General features: G+C 37.5%; 1 protein-coding gene across 1 annotated transcript in view; it reads right to left on the bottom strand.

The window, feature by feature from the left end:
• Positions 1-1,424: 1,424 nt before the first annotated feature.
• Positions 1,425-16,226, bottom strand: part of PCLO (piccolo presynaptic cytomatrix protein) — a 368,745-nt gene continuing 353,943 nt past the window's right edge. The window contains exons 24-26 of the mRNA XM_075081514.1: positions 11,892-12,026; positions 11,131-11,276; positions 1,425-6,738 (exon numbers count right to left, since the gene is read on the bottom strand). Coding sequence (XP_074937615.1) covers positions 6,598-6,738; positions 11,131-11,276; positions 11,892-12,026 — 422 coding nt within the window. The 3' untranslated portion in view covers positions 1,425-6,597. The remainder of the gene's footprint in view (positions 6,739-11,130; positions 11,277-11,891; positions 12,027-16,226) is intronic.

Raw genomic sequence — 16,226 nt, forward strand, 5'->3', positions numbered from 1 at the left:
TTGTCCTAAAAAATTATAGTTTTTAAAAAATGCAGCAACTACGTGTTCGAGCAGTTCTTGCAGCAGCACCGGTGAAATGTAACTGCAGTGCTGGGCGATGCTGCGAGGGGGCAGCGCGGCCCCTTAGTTGCGGCCATTGGAAGCTTGCGGCTCCTCTCACACTGTGAACTTAGTGACCGCTGTCTGGTGTCAGTATCTGCGAGCGGAGGGACTCGTCCTCAGAGCTAGAATGCCACACTCTAGCTTTGTGCATATTTTTCAGTGACTTCGCTGAAGTCACTTAATTTCAGCCTATATTTAAAAAACATTTCGTGAACTGCCCAATTCCCAGTTTCATGTCGTATACAACATAGAGCTGCTAGCTTAAACTCCGCAATAGCACTGTGAGGAAATATTTCTTGCATACTCTGCACTTCGGTGAGTGCTTCAACTGAGTAAACACACTCTTCTCTTAAACACTATAATTTTTTAGAAGCATATTATTTATTCGTTCTGTGTGTGTTTGTGAAAGGATACTGGGATTTTCTTACTGTAAGCTAGTTTCCTGGAACTAGATTCAGATAAACCTGCAGCTTCCACAGCAGCTAATTCCAGTCAGCTTTCTGTCCTGTGAAGCTCTTAACACTTCAGAAATGCTTTCTAACCATTTCCAGATAGCCACCAGGCTGGGCGGGAGCTTCCTCACCAAAATAAAGAGGATGCTGAGAAGTGGAACTGTTGGTTGTAGCCATGACTGTTTCTCAGAGAGGCACCCAAAGTACCCTGAATGTATATACTTGTGATTAAAGCGGGTACTGTGAAGACTGGAGTTTGGCTCCAGATGAACATTAAGTAGAAATTAGCCTCTGTCAAGGGTGTTGCCTATTTCTCACTATATTATTTTTGAGAAAAGGACATCAATTGAGGGTGCTATGGCTACCAGACTCAAGCATAAATTTGTCTTATTTGGGGAGCATGAATTTTTTATTATTTGTATCAAAGAGGGAAACTACATAAATATAATAAATGTAGGTCTAGACATGGCTCAGGAATGCAAGCTTTATGGGAAAACCTAATGGACGTTCTACAAGTCAGGTACAATTCAGTAATATAAAAATGATTGCTGAAAGAAACTGATTTCTTGTTTATAACAAGGACTAAAAGACATAATTCCTGGAAACCTTCTTACTACTGGAGAAGAGTCAGAAAATCTCTTTAGAGTTTATCAGATGCTTCCTTATTCTCCTTTCGTCAGGAACTTAAAGGGTACAGTGTAGATACTTAAGAGAGTACAGAGTTAGGCCACATTTTCAGTTCATCTTTTCTTCACAGTGAGGAGACAAAACTAAACAGTCCTGTTGTATGCACTTTTATTTGTTGTCTATACAGGATGCCAGAAATTAATCTGTGTGAAGTTATCAACAAGCTGCATGTGGATTCTGGTTCTGACTTGTTTGAAGAAAGTTTTGATGAACTAATCCTTCCTGATTTCAGAATGAAGCATGAGACATTAGTGATCCCCTGGGGGGTGAGCTAATGCTGAAATGGAACAGATGAATATGGGCAGTGTGTACAGTATTACAATAAAAACACTGTGGTCAACAAATGGGAAATCTGAACCTCCAAAATAGATTTTCATATTAATTTGGGAAACGAAACCAAACGAGATATTTTAAATATTTATTTGTCAGACTGGGATAACAGCCTTTATACAGCACAATTTGCATAAGTTCTCAAGATACATCCTGTATACAATCACAAAACCATGACATGGATTTATACATAAAGTGAAAACTCAGACAGATTTACAAGCATTTTTATACAATTCTCATACTGCTTTTGTTTCAGTTTTTACAACTTTTAGAACAAGTCTGTATTTTTTTCCTGATAAATGTGGAAGCAAAATGAAAACCAAAAGAAACTCAAACAAAAATGAATACCAACAAACCACCATCTATGCATGCAACATTCACTGTGGAAACATTACATTTCTCCAAGGACTAATCTTTTTTTTGTGTTTTTATGGGTTTTTTTGGTGTTTTTGGATTTTTTTTAAACACTGGGTATGCTGTACACGTTGTCTGTAGCATGACAGCACACACGCTAGTCACCCATTGTTGAGCACCTGAGCACGTCACTGAACATCTATAAGATACAATCAAATAAGGACACATTCACATGCTTGGATGTCAGATGGAGTTAATAATTTAAACTCAGTTTGTTGTACAAAAATGTATACTTATTTACAGGGTAACAAATTAAGAAAACGGCTTTTGCTCAAATCATCTATTTTGAGTTATGGATATCTATATATATTATAACTTTTGAGCTCATCAATATATTTGCTTATTAATATTTTCAAAATAATAAACCAGAACATATAGAAAACATTAAAATGCTTCTTATGATTTAAAGAGACAGTATCCGGTTTCACTTATTCCTTCTATTTTCCTTCTAAAGGCAACATGTATTCATAAAAAGCAACTGATCCTACATGCCAGGTGTACCAAAAATTCACAAGGCATGTAGGGCTAAGGTTTAAATATAATGTAGGTGGATACTTACACTAAATTTCCTCTCTGTTTCATTACCTTTATAAGTTACACTCACACAAATGCAAATTTTCTCTGTTATTCACATAGGTATGTACATATCTAGATATATACTCAAATAATGGATCTGGGACATTCAACCTTGTAGCAATGAAAATAAAGTGCTTAAAAATAATGTCAATTATGATTCAAATAATAATTTAAAAAAATACTATTAACATCTTTATGATATCTCCATGAAACTAAATCCTAATTAAATAATCTCTATTGGGCACACACTAGCTTACAATATAATAGATGTCTTCTTTTTCTTCATCATCATCCTCAAAGTAAGAATCAATATCAGCTGGTTACCAGCTACCATATCCCACAGCCTAACCATGCAAACACCCAGCATCCAGAAAAATAACTCAAATATTTCATAGGTCTTGATTTAAAGCCAGTTTAAGTCAACAGACTGTTTTTTATTTACTTCGACTGTTTTGCATCGGGTTTTTGTTTCTTCCATACAGGATCCATGTAATGTAAAAACATGGGTAACAATAAAGAAGCAGCACTCATTGCCCCTGGATACTATCCCTTTAAAGTGTAATGGTAAAGAACTAGCTCAACATTCATCATAGAAACTCTCATGTCTAGTTTTAACCTGAAAAAAAAGTGGCTATTTGCTGCTCATTGTATGCACAATAATAATAATGATAACATTAGAAATCCCTGTCATTTGTAAACACATACACTGTGCTTTTGCTCATTTTCTGCTTGTTTCCACTACACAAGGCCTTGAACAAAGAAGCAGCTTCAATCTCTGTTGACTCAGCAGATCTATGAATTAACAAAAAAGTAATAATGCCTCTGCTATTGCCTCCCTGCAATATGTCTCCAAAGCAATCGTAGAAATGTGTGAACTCATTAATAACCAAACACTCAGAAATTATAAAAGCTGTTGCCACACCTAAACACTTTTGGCCAGATAAAAGAAACAAAAATTAATGAGAAAAAAGTGAAAAAAATATACTGAGATATATACAAAAAAGTAAAAAATTACTAATAGTCCTTATTTGATTATTTTTTAAAAAACATTGTCACAAGAGAGTTTTTCCTGACTTCATTCATAAAATAAGAAAAAAAAAGAAAAAAATTTATTCAAACATGAATCTGTGTTGCATAGAGTGATTCCAGTACAACCTAGAAATTTGGTCAAAAAAAGGAACTTGGCACATTTTGGAAGCATCCTCTGACCTCTGAATGATGCTGCCTCCAGAAAGAGAGAGTGCGTGGGCTCAGGTCTGTCACTAGCCCATCCTGGGTGACACCACAGGAGCCCTGTCCTTGCTGCAGCTGTCCAAGGCAGTGCCACGCTCCTGACAAACTCTACTCTTTCCGTTTCATGATGGGAGTCCGAAACTGCCATTTCAACATGCAGAAACATTGTGTGTGTTGTTCAGAGAATCAAAGATGCTCGAATTAAACCAGTTGCCGACAGCTGATTACCACACAAAGGTAGCAGTTCCATACAGACGCAGCTATACCACCCAGCATAACTCTTTTATAAAAATATTGGCCACATTTGTATGTGTGTGAGAGCAAAGCACGCCTGTCCACTTTCCCAATTAAGAGTGATGATTACAGGCTACCCAGTAGGGCAGCCGGATAGCGCTCATTCCTGCTGGAAATATCCATAGCAACTACCAGCATGACTTGCTGTCTTTATAATAAATCTTCGCAATCTTAGCAAGAACAAAATTACCAGCAGTTTGCACAAAATTGCACACCTCATGGCTTGTACCTCACACAGTAATTGAAACTGGATTTCTTTTTTTTGTCTTTTTTTCAACAGAGAACACACTATAGCCATCAGGAATGCAAAATAACCCACCAACAGAGCAACACATATGTCAAACATATCCACATAGGATTTTTTGGTTCAATTGGGGATTTTTTCTTTGAAGTATTTGTTCTTGTAAAAACATACACAACATCAAAACATATAGGATGTTTACAATAACTCCAGAGGACTGTTTTTTATAATATATGAGAGGTAGGGCATACATATCCTGGTGAAAGCATAAAATTCAACATTAAAGCACACATCTTACTTCCACTGTCAGTGATGATGTGTTTTTAAGATAGCTAATAAGCTTTTGGTAAGATTTCTCTGCTTGCAAGTTAAGCAGGCTACCAGCAGGTTATCAACAACGTAAACAGGAGTTTCCTTGGTGCGTGTATCATTAATATCTTCTGCGTGTTTCTTCTCATATTCCTTTCCACACAGTTATTTTAAGTTGACTAAGATAAATAAAAAAACGTATGTGGGAAGTGTCACCAGATTAAATGGTGTAGCTTTTTCACAGTCAGTCCAGCTTCTGAATAAGCTGAGCCTTATTTTTGCCTTTGTTTTTTTTAAAGCATATATGATTTTCCAGTAGAATATTTTCAGTTGGTCTTGCACAACCTGTGGAAGTGTACTACGTATATTCAGAAAATATAAGACATACATTAAAACATTTAAGTAAAGTCCTTATTGGGCAAGAAAAATAAATGTCTGAAGTGCAGGAGTTTGGTAATTTTCTTTTTAAATATGCAAAGGTCATGAGGTAATATTTCAAGGGAAACTACTTTTTAATGAAGCTGTGAAAAATTAAGTAACATCTGACTATCAGGGGTACCATACTAACTTTTGTGTTTTAAAGAAACTGCTATACTTTTAGGAATGGGAGAAAAGGCTCTCCCTTCTTCTTCAAAAATTATACAAGTGAAAATACAACAACCAGCCTAAACCATCCCTGGCAGCAGTTTCTTCCCAAAGTGAGCTACTACTGAGTTTCAAGCCCCTGATAGTGGCACCTTCAGCAGGGAAGTGCTGACAGTCTTAAATGTTGCAAGTTACCTTCCTATTTACTTCTTTTCTAACTGAGAAGCCACATTGTTGAGTGGATTATACTCAGATATTCACCTGAGACGAGAGGATATTCTTAATTCTCTCTAATGCAACAGCATCCTGATACCCTTTTCCCTTGGATTTCAAGTGTGTCACTGGTGTTGATACAGGGTACTGCACCGAGAGGGCTGGTGTTAGCACGGTGGGTCTACTGCTCCGAAGTGCCCACAATATAGCCTGGAAGTCATCGTCTCCATACAGTCTCAGAATAAGACTGTTTGCTGAAAAATGGAAGGACTAGTTGAAATAATTGTGTTAGTCCCAGTAAGTCTCTTCAATTCCAAACTTAAAAACTGCTGATTCAAAGGGTAGGGTGAAGTACAGTGTCACTGACTTGGAAACAGCATTTTTTCTTCCTGATGTAGTGCAGTTTACATCCTGTCCTATCTCTTAAAAACCGCATCCCAAATTATAGACCATTAATATAGTTTTAGCCATTACATTCTAGGACAGTGGTTTATATTCATTGTTAACACACAGAAACAAATGCAACAATCAGATCTGATTCTCCATAACATAGTTTCTGAAGGAAAAAGAAAGAAGGAAAAAAAAGTAATGTAAAATAACATTACCACTCTTGCAAATGCCTTGCAGTTTGTGTCAAGTGGCATAATCTCACTACAGCAAATTATCAGAGATCCTAAGGTGCAGAGGAACAAGTTTTGCACTTCTGATAAGTGAGATTATAAGTGAGATTTGGAAAGTCAGTCACCCTCGGTGCTTTTGCATAAAATGATCTCCTTCTGGTTGCACAGAAAACCAGACTGCTCTTTCCATCACACCACCTCCAGCTGCAGCCGAACTCTGCATTAACACCTGCCTTTCAGCCTTCATTATTTCCTTCAGTTACTCTCTTCACCAAGAGTCCAACAACACGGAGCCCTCGTATCAGTCTTCAAACAGCCTCACTTTAATTTCTGGGCCCAGGTTTTCTTTTACTTTGCTGTCTTTTGCAGCAACACAAGTGTACTAGCCCTCATTTAAGTGTGCTATGTAGCCCAGAGACTGCTCTTTTCTACTTTGTATTCTGAAAGACTAGCTAAACACAATGATATCAAACTATAGTCTTGGAGTGATGCTGTTTATAGCAGACTCTGCAGGATTTGTGCCCTAAGCAGACAGCTCTGCTCAGTGTGTTTGTGTGGAGCTGACCAACAGTTTGTGCCAGTTTACTATTCTTTTCCTTAGATCCACTTTGTCAAGCCAGATATAAGCTTCCCCAATCAGTGTCTTTTTCATAAACTTCCCTCCATTGGAGACAAGCAGAATCTGGGAAAATAATAATAATAAAAAATAATTATCATTGCACATAGTAACATACTGCAATTGCTGGCAAACATGAAAGATTCAGAAATGTTAAGTTCTGTTTTGCTACCCACAGAGGAGAAAAAGACTGAACATAACCCTTCATGTAGAGTCATCTTTCCAGTAGAAAGGAAGCCCCATGAAAACTGAACGTTCCCTCTCTTTTATTTTATTATCATGGGATGTAACAACTAGATGACAATCCTGAACTTTAGTGAGCCTGCTGGTTACCAAAGACAAACACAAGGTCAATTTTTAAGTTACAGGGTAAAGCTTCATGCAGGTGAAGTACCAGCCCTTTTTAAGCACATGGAAGTCGGACGGTGCTCTGCATGTAGGCTGCATCTCAGAGCAGATTAGTGTGTGAGAAAGTCCAGAGTTCTGGTTTCTGACCACAGCAAGCAGTAGTCTGACCTGAAATGTAGAGTTGGTCTGAAATTTCTTTCATGCCAAGAGCCCCAGTATTGCACCTGGTCTTATGGTTCTTGCTTGCATAGCCATGGAGAGTGGCAAGGGCAAGCAACAGACCTGGCACTTATGTGAGCTATGCAGGCTGGGTGTTCAAGGCTCTCCCTGATATATCATACAGACATATGTTTTCCAGCTAAGCAGGTTCATACCATGCAAGCAATAGCCTTCTCTGAAGGACTTGGTTCATTCTGTGGATCTGTAGATTCATTCTGTGTGTTTCTGGAAAAATACATTTGATAATACATATATTTCAGGGGGTGAGTTATACCTACAAGTCAGATAAATTCTAGCATTTCTTAATTATTGAGTAACTGAATTACAAGCTCAATGCTGCTGCTTTTTTTTTTTTTTTTAAATCAACTTCCTAGGTTTTCCAAAAAGAGAAATAACTAATGAAAAATTGCAGTTCCGTGATCAGATTAGCGTCAGGTTTATAATATTCACAGTCACTGAACAGACCTCCGGCAATGACTGAGGGAGGTAACTGATAACAGTAGGAGGCTGTCACCCTCTGTGTGAATCAGCAGGAGAGAAAATAGGGCATTTTGTTGCTTGGTTTCACCAATCTAGGCTAAGAGAAGAATGGAAGGGCTCAAGGATTTTGCACTCCACTAAGATGTTGGAAGAGACCATACAGTAAGAGACATGTAACAGAATGGTAGAAGAGCTAGAGTTCTCAGTAATCAAGAACTTTAACATTTCTGAAAATTTTCCATCCTGATTTGGGAAACAACGTAAAAAATGCAAACTTTACAGTACAATGGAAATTTAGGAAATAAACAAGGGCAGGGAGGGGGTGGGGAGAAATTTGCAGACTTTTACCTGGATGAGCTTCCCAGTTCCCTGGCCAATTTTGATATTGGTCAGCAAGTAAGGTATGCACCTGGACAGCTTAGACACCTACATGCCCAACAGTCAACAGGTTTGACAAGGGAAGACTGAATGACCCTTAGGCACTCAGCTACTAGGGATCCCCACTTTACTTCACTCATCAGAAAGCTCATCCCTGTGGAAAACAGGCAGCCTTCCTCCACTGACGGTGGCTTCTAAGTTGTTTGATTCAGTGTTTCCTGAAGAAATGGACAGCCCCGAATCTAGCAATCCAAACCAGAACATCTGTGAAAAATATTCTGGGATTTTCTGACTACCCTCACACAGGACATTATGTATTTTTAATTGTAGCGAGCCAGTCAGCCAGGAGCCAGCTAGGGAACACGGCGAAGGAGCCAGGAGCTTAGTGCTTTCCAGAAGAGTTCCGGGTAGGTTGCCAAGGAACAGGGAAATAAGAGAAGCAAGTGAGCAAGCTGCCAGGGAGTGAGGCAAGTGCCTGTCTGAAACCCGTCAAAATGTTTTCTGAAGAATGTTTTCATTCTGACACATCAAGAGTTTTAGGACAGAAAAAATTTCTAACAGAAATTTTCCATCATTTCTGTCCTTGATCCTTCCCTCCATTCCTCCCAGATGGATCCCTGGTATCTGTCTTCTCTAGCTGGTCTGTCTCTCAGCCTTGGTTCTTCCCTGCTCCAGGCTTTAAATGCCAGCCTCGTTATCTTGAATCAGCTAGTATCAGTTTTTAAACCTTAGGATTTTTTCCATATTCCCAATACTCTTGACCAGGTAATTCCCTTCCCTTCCCCTTCCCCTTCCCCTTCCCACCTTTTTTTATCTAAACCACCCATTTTTATGGGGTTCACAGTTTTATTGCTGTGAATGCTGTTGATTTTTAGAGTGCAGACCCTTGTCCTAATTTCTGCCTTCTGTTGCTTCCAATGTCTCTTTACAAAATACTGTCCATGATTACAATGTTTGATCTCATATTACTCCCTCTCTCTGATCTTATTCCCTCCCTTAATCTCCCAATTCCATTTTTGTTCTATACGTTCTGGTTTTCTCCCTTTTCCTCTGCCCCAAATCTTTTTTGACAGTGCCCAGCTCTTTGCCCCTACGTGTTCATCACTCAAATTCAGCATTCAGATCAGCCAGCTTCATGCTTTGCCACAGGAACAGATTGACTGCTAAGTCTGGAGAGCATATAAAAACAGATGTACTGAGTCAGATCAAAGATCTCTCCAGACATATATTCTGCTTCCAAAAGTGTATAGGGCAGTGCATAAGGCAAAATATAAGAACAGGACAATCATGTAGTGACACTTTCCCAAAATACCTACTATGATCTGTGGACCATTGAATTCCTGACTCACAAATGGCATGTTTGTATTTAAAAGACTACGAGGTATTTTTTCCCATGAATTTGTACAATTATTTTGCCCAGTTACTTTTGTCATGAAAACATCTAATATCCACAATATATTACGGCAATAAATTTTACAGCTCAAACTCCAAGTTGTGTGAAGAAGAAACACCTTCTTTTTTCTTTTTGTTTTAGACTTGTTTCTTGCTCCTTCTATAGCCTTTGTTCTCTTAGGTCTGGTGTGAAGCACCAGTACATGTCACAGAGTTTCTGAGGAAATGCTGCCAAGTCTCAGACTGACTGCTCCTATGGCTACCTCCCTTACTATCTCCCTCCTTTTGATGGCTTATTTTTCCATAGGGCTCTATGGGTTTTTCTTTACTGGTCTATTCACCCCTTATGGTTTCCTCTTCAAACCACCACTGGAAGAAAAGTTTTTATGGGAATTTTAGCTCTTAAACTTCAGCAGGACTTTATTGACCACTGTGGATTTTCCTAGGTAATATAACATCTTAAATAGTCTTTTACTGAGTCTATTGAATCAATAAGGATGTTAGGACACTTTAACACAGGGAAAACTATATATTTTTGTTGGCCTTGTTTTGTAAGCAAAAACCATTTTGGCTTGAATTTTAATGATACAACCAATAAGCCTAACACAGGCACTTAGACAATCCAGTTTAACTTTAGTCATCAAAATGTAGCTGGCATGTTTACATCAGCCTTTCAGATTTAAAGGTACATTAAGTGGATGCTGATATGTCCAACAGTTCCTCCCACTTTTAAGATTAACGTGCAGATACCCCTGGAATTGTCCATCCCTTTCTACTGACTAAAAGAAGCCTGAATATCTGGCTTATATTAGCTACCTACTCATGTGAAAGTAAATAAAGGTAGGTAAAGGGAATCCTACTGTCTAAAAAAGCATGTCTGACCAAATGATCAAATCTGTCTAACCAACTAAAACACAGGAGAGGGACCATTCCCTGAGTCAGTTCTATATATCATTTCATGTCCCACATACTGAAAACACCATCATCTCCCTTACAAATGTACACAGAGAATATGTGACTTGGCACAATCGGTGATTCTGCAATGTCTGAGATTATTACTATTGTGTCTAATTATAGGCACCATAACTTAGAAATAATTTGAGGAACTGGAGAGAAGGATAAAATTATTAGGCATTTAAGCAAAAGGACATATCAAAGAAATTCAGTTTACTCAGCCTGGAAAAATAGAGAGGAGAGATATGATAGCAACTCTTCAGTGTGCAAAATTTTTTTTCAAAAAGAAAGCAGATCAGATTTCTTCTCTGTTTTGTGAGGATACCTAAGGATAAGTTAATTTAAAAATATGGCATATTTAAGTTAGATATTACACTAAACTTTCTAAATATATAGAAAAGTATTTTTGGAAGATGTGCATGACTTCCTTCTCTAGGGGATTTTAAGAACAGATCAAGCCTAAAACATTCAGGCCTGGTCTATAAGTACCCTTCCTCAGTGTGGGTTGATGGATTAAACCATCTTTTAAAATCTCCTCCAGCCCAATATTTCCGTTATTATGTAGTTACAAAAAACTTCGTAATTTTCTCTTTTCAGCAAACAACTGGGGTAGAAGATTGATCTCAAAAGCCCATAGCACAGCATGGACAACATCCAAAATTACGTTTTCATAAAAGGCAGAATTACCTGAAGAGAATGCCCAGCAGGACTCAAGCTAAATCTAAACGTTTCATTGAATGAAGGCTCTCGGTCGTGCCTGCATACCCTGGTTTTCTTCTTAATTACTCTCTTTTGGGTAGAGATATTGACAACGTACAGCTTCACATACAGGTCTGGAGAAGAACAATTCAACGAGTTAAATACAGAAGCTTTTAAATAATCATTGTTGCTAATAATTTCAACAGAGGGAAAGTGTGAAGAAACAGAGTGTGGTACTTTACAGAGCCATATTCTGTTCTCATTCACATGGTGTAGAAATGGAACTACCCCACTAAATCCAAGGGAGTTACTTTGTGTTTACAATGCTGTCATTAAAGGAACACCTTGATGTCTTTATGTATGTATGAAAATATTATTACTAACAGAGTTCTTAATTTTTAAAAAACTTTTTTTCACAAAAATGCAATTTGTTTACTAGATAGAATTGTTTTTTAATAACCTAGGGAGTTATCAGTTTTCTTAAAGTCAAAAAAGGATTAATTTCTAATGATCAAAAGTAAATTTAAAAGAGGATTAACTTCTGAGATTTAATTTGCTTCTACAAATATTTTTACTTTCATTAAACTTGTTCAAGGGAGAAAAAAGGCACTTCAGAAAGAATCCTATGGAATATGTCATTCTGATTAAGAAGCAGTTTTCTATCCCATTTTAGTGGTGATGTTTAATGACTTCAGATACATCCTACCTAATGTTTTCAAAGTATCATGAAGCTGGTTTCTGTGTGATACCTGGTAGATGATCTGGAGATTTAAATTTGTATGTGATATTTCTGCACTGAAGGATTTCTACTATCAGCTGTTCGCCATCTGTCTTCATTTCCTTCTTTAATGCAATCTTGATTTCACCCATAACCTGTGTTTTACCTGGAAAAGCAGAAAAAGCAACCCTCATTAATGTAAAAGGAAACCAAATCTATCTTTCCAACTTGGAAAGAAGTAGAGTTTTATGGTTTATATTTTCTAGGTTTTTTTCTTTTTCAGGACAGCTTATAGTTTTTAGTCAGCAGTATAAGGATAATGTATTGCTTGAATGAACAAATGGTAGATACATGCAGTATACTTGTGTAACTAGATTATATGCTTCAGAATGTATTTGCTTCAGAGGAGCTTTGCTCCCTAGAATACAAATTTCACCAGGAGCATTACAAGACATGTAATGTTCACTACAATTCCCCTTTTCTGAAATGTTTACTACAAGATTCTGAAGTTATTAAAAAAGAAAAAAAAAGAAAGAAAGAAAAAGGTAGAACATTCAACAGAGTGTTAAAAAGTAAGATTCTGAAAGGCAATGAATTAAGATTTTGGTGAAGTTAGCATTTCATTTCACCTTATGTATGTGGAGCAGTATCATTCACTCAGTGTAAAGGGAAGTGCTCACTGTGACCTTTAAAAGTAAAGGTGATCTCCCTTCTTATGTGGGCAGAAATACGGGCTCATTATTCCTACAGTGTATGGATTTCTCTCTAAATCAGTCCAGAGATGGAGAGAAGGCACAGAATGAAATGTAGGCAAAGCTGCGTTGCCTTTCCCCTGCCTGTCCTCCCACCAGGATGTACTGAAGCCAGGCAGAGTAGGGCAGGGCTACATCTTCTAAATGAGTGTGGTGGTGTAAGCAGAGCCCATGCCCCCAGCAAAATACTGTCTATAATAGCACCATGTCATAAAGGGAGCAGTGCTTCTATATCTATTGTCCTGCTACTGTGAAATATTATTTCACCTTCTTCTTCTCTTTAGACATGAGTGAAAAAATACCTCAAACAGTTAAGCCCCTGAGAGTCTTTATTACCTAGTTTCTGGTGCCAGCAGGCCGGAGCTTTAACGCATTGCCAGGAAATTCTAGAAGCTGGTGCCAAGATGCTGTAAGGAGCAAAGCAATTCTGCAGAAAGTAAACAATTATGATACATCTGGAGATGCTCCTCTCTTAAAGAGTAGAAAGTTACTAAGTGGCATTTAAAGACTGGTTCCTTGTACCACAAATGTATAACTAAATTTGAATAATCCCCACTAAAAATGACAGCTGTTGCTTCACAGATGTCCATTAGCAATCATACATTTTATTGTTTTTTTTCTACTTAAATTATTTTTGGGGATCATTAATAAAAATTTATTTACAAATAATCTCAGCTATAACCTGGGTTTTCAACCCTCCTCACAAACTGAAGCTGGAATCTAACAGTTAAAGTCAATAACAAATTTGCAACTGGGCTTCAGCTGGGTCAGAGTTTCACCCATAGTTTGCAAGGTGGGAGAGGACTTGTTAGGGGGCAAATAATTCTTTCACCATATTTAAGCATCACAAAACCCTTCCTATAGGTTTGAACATGCAATAATAGCATCTTGTTTTCTGCTATGTGTTTGTGCAAAGAGAATGGACCCTCATCTTGTGATGGCAGCAGAGAAGACCATTGACAGCTGGGATCAAAGAAGCAAAGGCCAACAGTGTCCCTGTTGTTATTCATTAATCTGTTCCATCATGTATCAACAAGAATTAAACTATGGATATAATGCCCTTTTTCTGGAAAGCATTTAGTGACCTAGCTAGGGGTTTAACTTGGCTAAACTGTGGATTTTGAATGGCTGGAAACAAATACAGGAAAAAATTATAATACCTCCTCTGCTCTGTGGATAAACTACCAAAATCACTGATGAAGCCATAACATACCTGAAAGATGTTGCATAAATCTTGCTTTTTGGTCAATATTGTTTTTTGCACTGACTCCAGTGCCTGACCATGATAAAAGACCAACATGGACAGTTCTAGCACAAACCTAACATTGGTTTCAGGCAACCTTTAGTTAAACGCAACCTTTTCCGGAAAATATGCTCAGCTTATTTACTTTACTTTATTCCCTCTCTGTCCTTTAATGTGTATTTGCAACAGTTGTTAGGACCACCTCTTTCTTGATTACCTTAGTACCTTCTTTTCACTTAGATGTGCATTCAACCTAAAATGAGATCAGGTAGGTTGGATGCTACCTACAGTGCTGTGAGCTAGGAGAAGGCAGAAATCCTTCCAGTAAATTAGAATGTGTTTGAAAATTCCACCACCATTTTTCAGCATCTGGAAAATTTTTTGTGGACTATTTTGTATCCCCAGATATTCTTTACAACAAACAATCCTGCTTCACTATTCAAGATGCTTGGGGAAAAAAATTATCTCCAGCTGTGAGCACATGAAGCACAATAGCTTTTTTGTGCTTCCATACTAATTTTCATTTCTCGCACAGCATGCACTGAAAAAGCCTTAAGACTAGCCTTCTGAAACATTACACTAAAATAAATCACCACTTCAAAACCTAGCAGAATTTTGAAGACTCAGACAAGAATCCTATTCCTTCCATTGTCTGGATTTTTTCCCTCTTTCTCATATATGTTCATTGCATCTTTCCTTTGACAGGTGTATAAGAACAGCTTAAATGTACATTGGCTTGTGGAGTTGATTCTTTAAGAGGAAATACATTTAGGAAAAAAAAGATATACTGACGAGTGGAAGTGTTAATAATGAACTGTCTATGAGCTGTTGAAAAAGTTCATAGTGGACTGAGCTGGACATGAATGTTCCTTGACTGATATGACAGAAATAAAGTTGCTCAGGCTGTCATGGGATCGGATGACCCCAGGGATTTCATTGGTAGGAACAGCTCAAAGCACAGTGCCCAGTCACAACCTTTTGCGTTCTTTTGTAAGTTTAGAAAACATCAACCCTAAATGATGTGTAAATGGGACTGGTTGTGGGTGTTTTGGTAGTCATTGGATGATGATAAACAAATGCTACAACACAACTCTGAAAAAAGTACATACAGTGAAATAGATGTTGCACGTCTTTCTAGGAAAGTATTAATATGGCTTTCTAACACACGGGAAAAATTTGTAACTTGAATATTACTGTTTGCCTCCAGAATGATGTATTCCAGGTGAAAGACAAGCAAACCAGGATTATCACAGTGGCAAAGAACCACATAGGAAAGCACTAAAAACATTACTTTCTAATTTAGCCTGGGAAACAAGGACTGGAAAAAGATGAAATCACTTTCTACAGACATATGACAGAGTAAATATTGAAGGGATAAGAAATATTTATGCTGAATTTGTGTGATATTTTACCTTTTACATATGTATCAAATGCAGACTTTCTGATGTACTGCAAGAGGACCACAGATGTGTGCAACAGCATCCTTTTCACTTTAGGAACGCATTAACTAACAGTAGCTAATCAATTTTCAAAAATATATAGCTATGGTTAAGTACATTAATGTTTTTTACATGACAACACACCTCTTTTTAGGGGACAAGATTTATTAAAAAAACATTAACAATTAAAAGGTGATGGTTAATTAACTAAATTGCTGCAAGGTATTTGAGAAGTCCAGGGGTTTAAATTTGCTATGGTGATAGCAACGTAAGCTCCTGTTCTTGTAGAACTGTCACACTCTGCACTGTGAAATATTAATTAGTTCTGCTATTAGTCTTAAATGACTGCTGCTGTAAATCACAGGATGTGTAATCTGCACTGTTGTTGTCAGCTTCCAGGGATTGATAACTATGGATTGTGCTCCCATTCCTTTTTGATCAGATGCCTGCTGTCAAAGTTACCCAAGGCAGTAGTGAAGAGTTGTCTCCCATTAGTCTGTGTTATCAAGGCTAATTCAGCAATACATTTAAATGAGCAGGTAAATCTCACTGGACAATGGCAGGAATTTAATTCAGTTCAATTGTCTAAATGTAAAATTCTGAGCTAATTTACACATTTATCTCAGAATAAGTTGAATTGCCTTTTGAGACTGACTATGTCTATTCACATAGATGGACCAAGTTTGAATATGTTAAGCTTGGAAATTTATGAGATGCCTAAATGCTGCTACCCAATGAGCATCATACTAGAGTAGTTTGCTGAATGGATGCCAAATGGCCAGAAAACAGAATTAAGAAAATACATAAACTGACATTATGTTCCATGGTTATGTATAAGTTAGTACAGGCTCCTGTTCCAGAAGAATGAACTGGGGGTATTAGAGCAGTGGAATTAGAAATAAAATAAGAGGGGGTAAAAAAATATATTGACA

This window comes from Phalacrocorax aristotelis, chromosome 1 (assembly GCF_949628215.1).
Source record: "Phalacrocorax aristotelis chromosome 1, bGulAri2.1, whole genome shotgun sequence".
Lineage (NCBI taxonomy): Eukaryota > Metazoa > Chordata > Aves > Suliformes > Phalacrocoracidae > Phalacrocorax > Phalacrocorax aristotelis.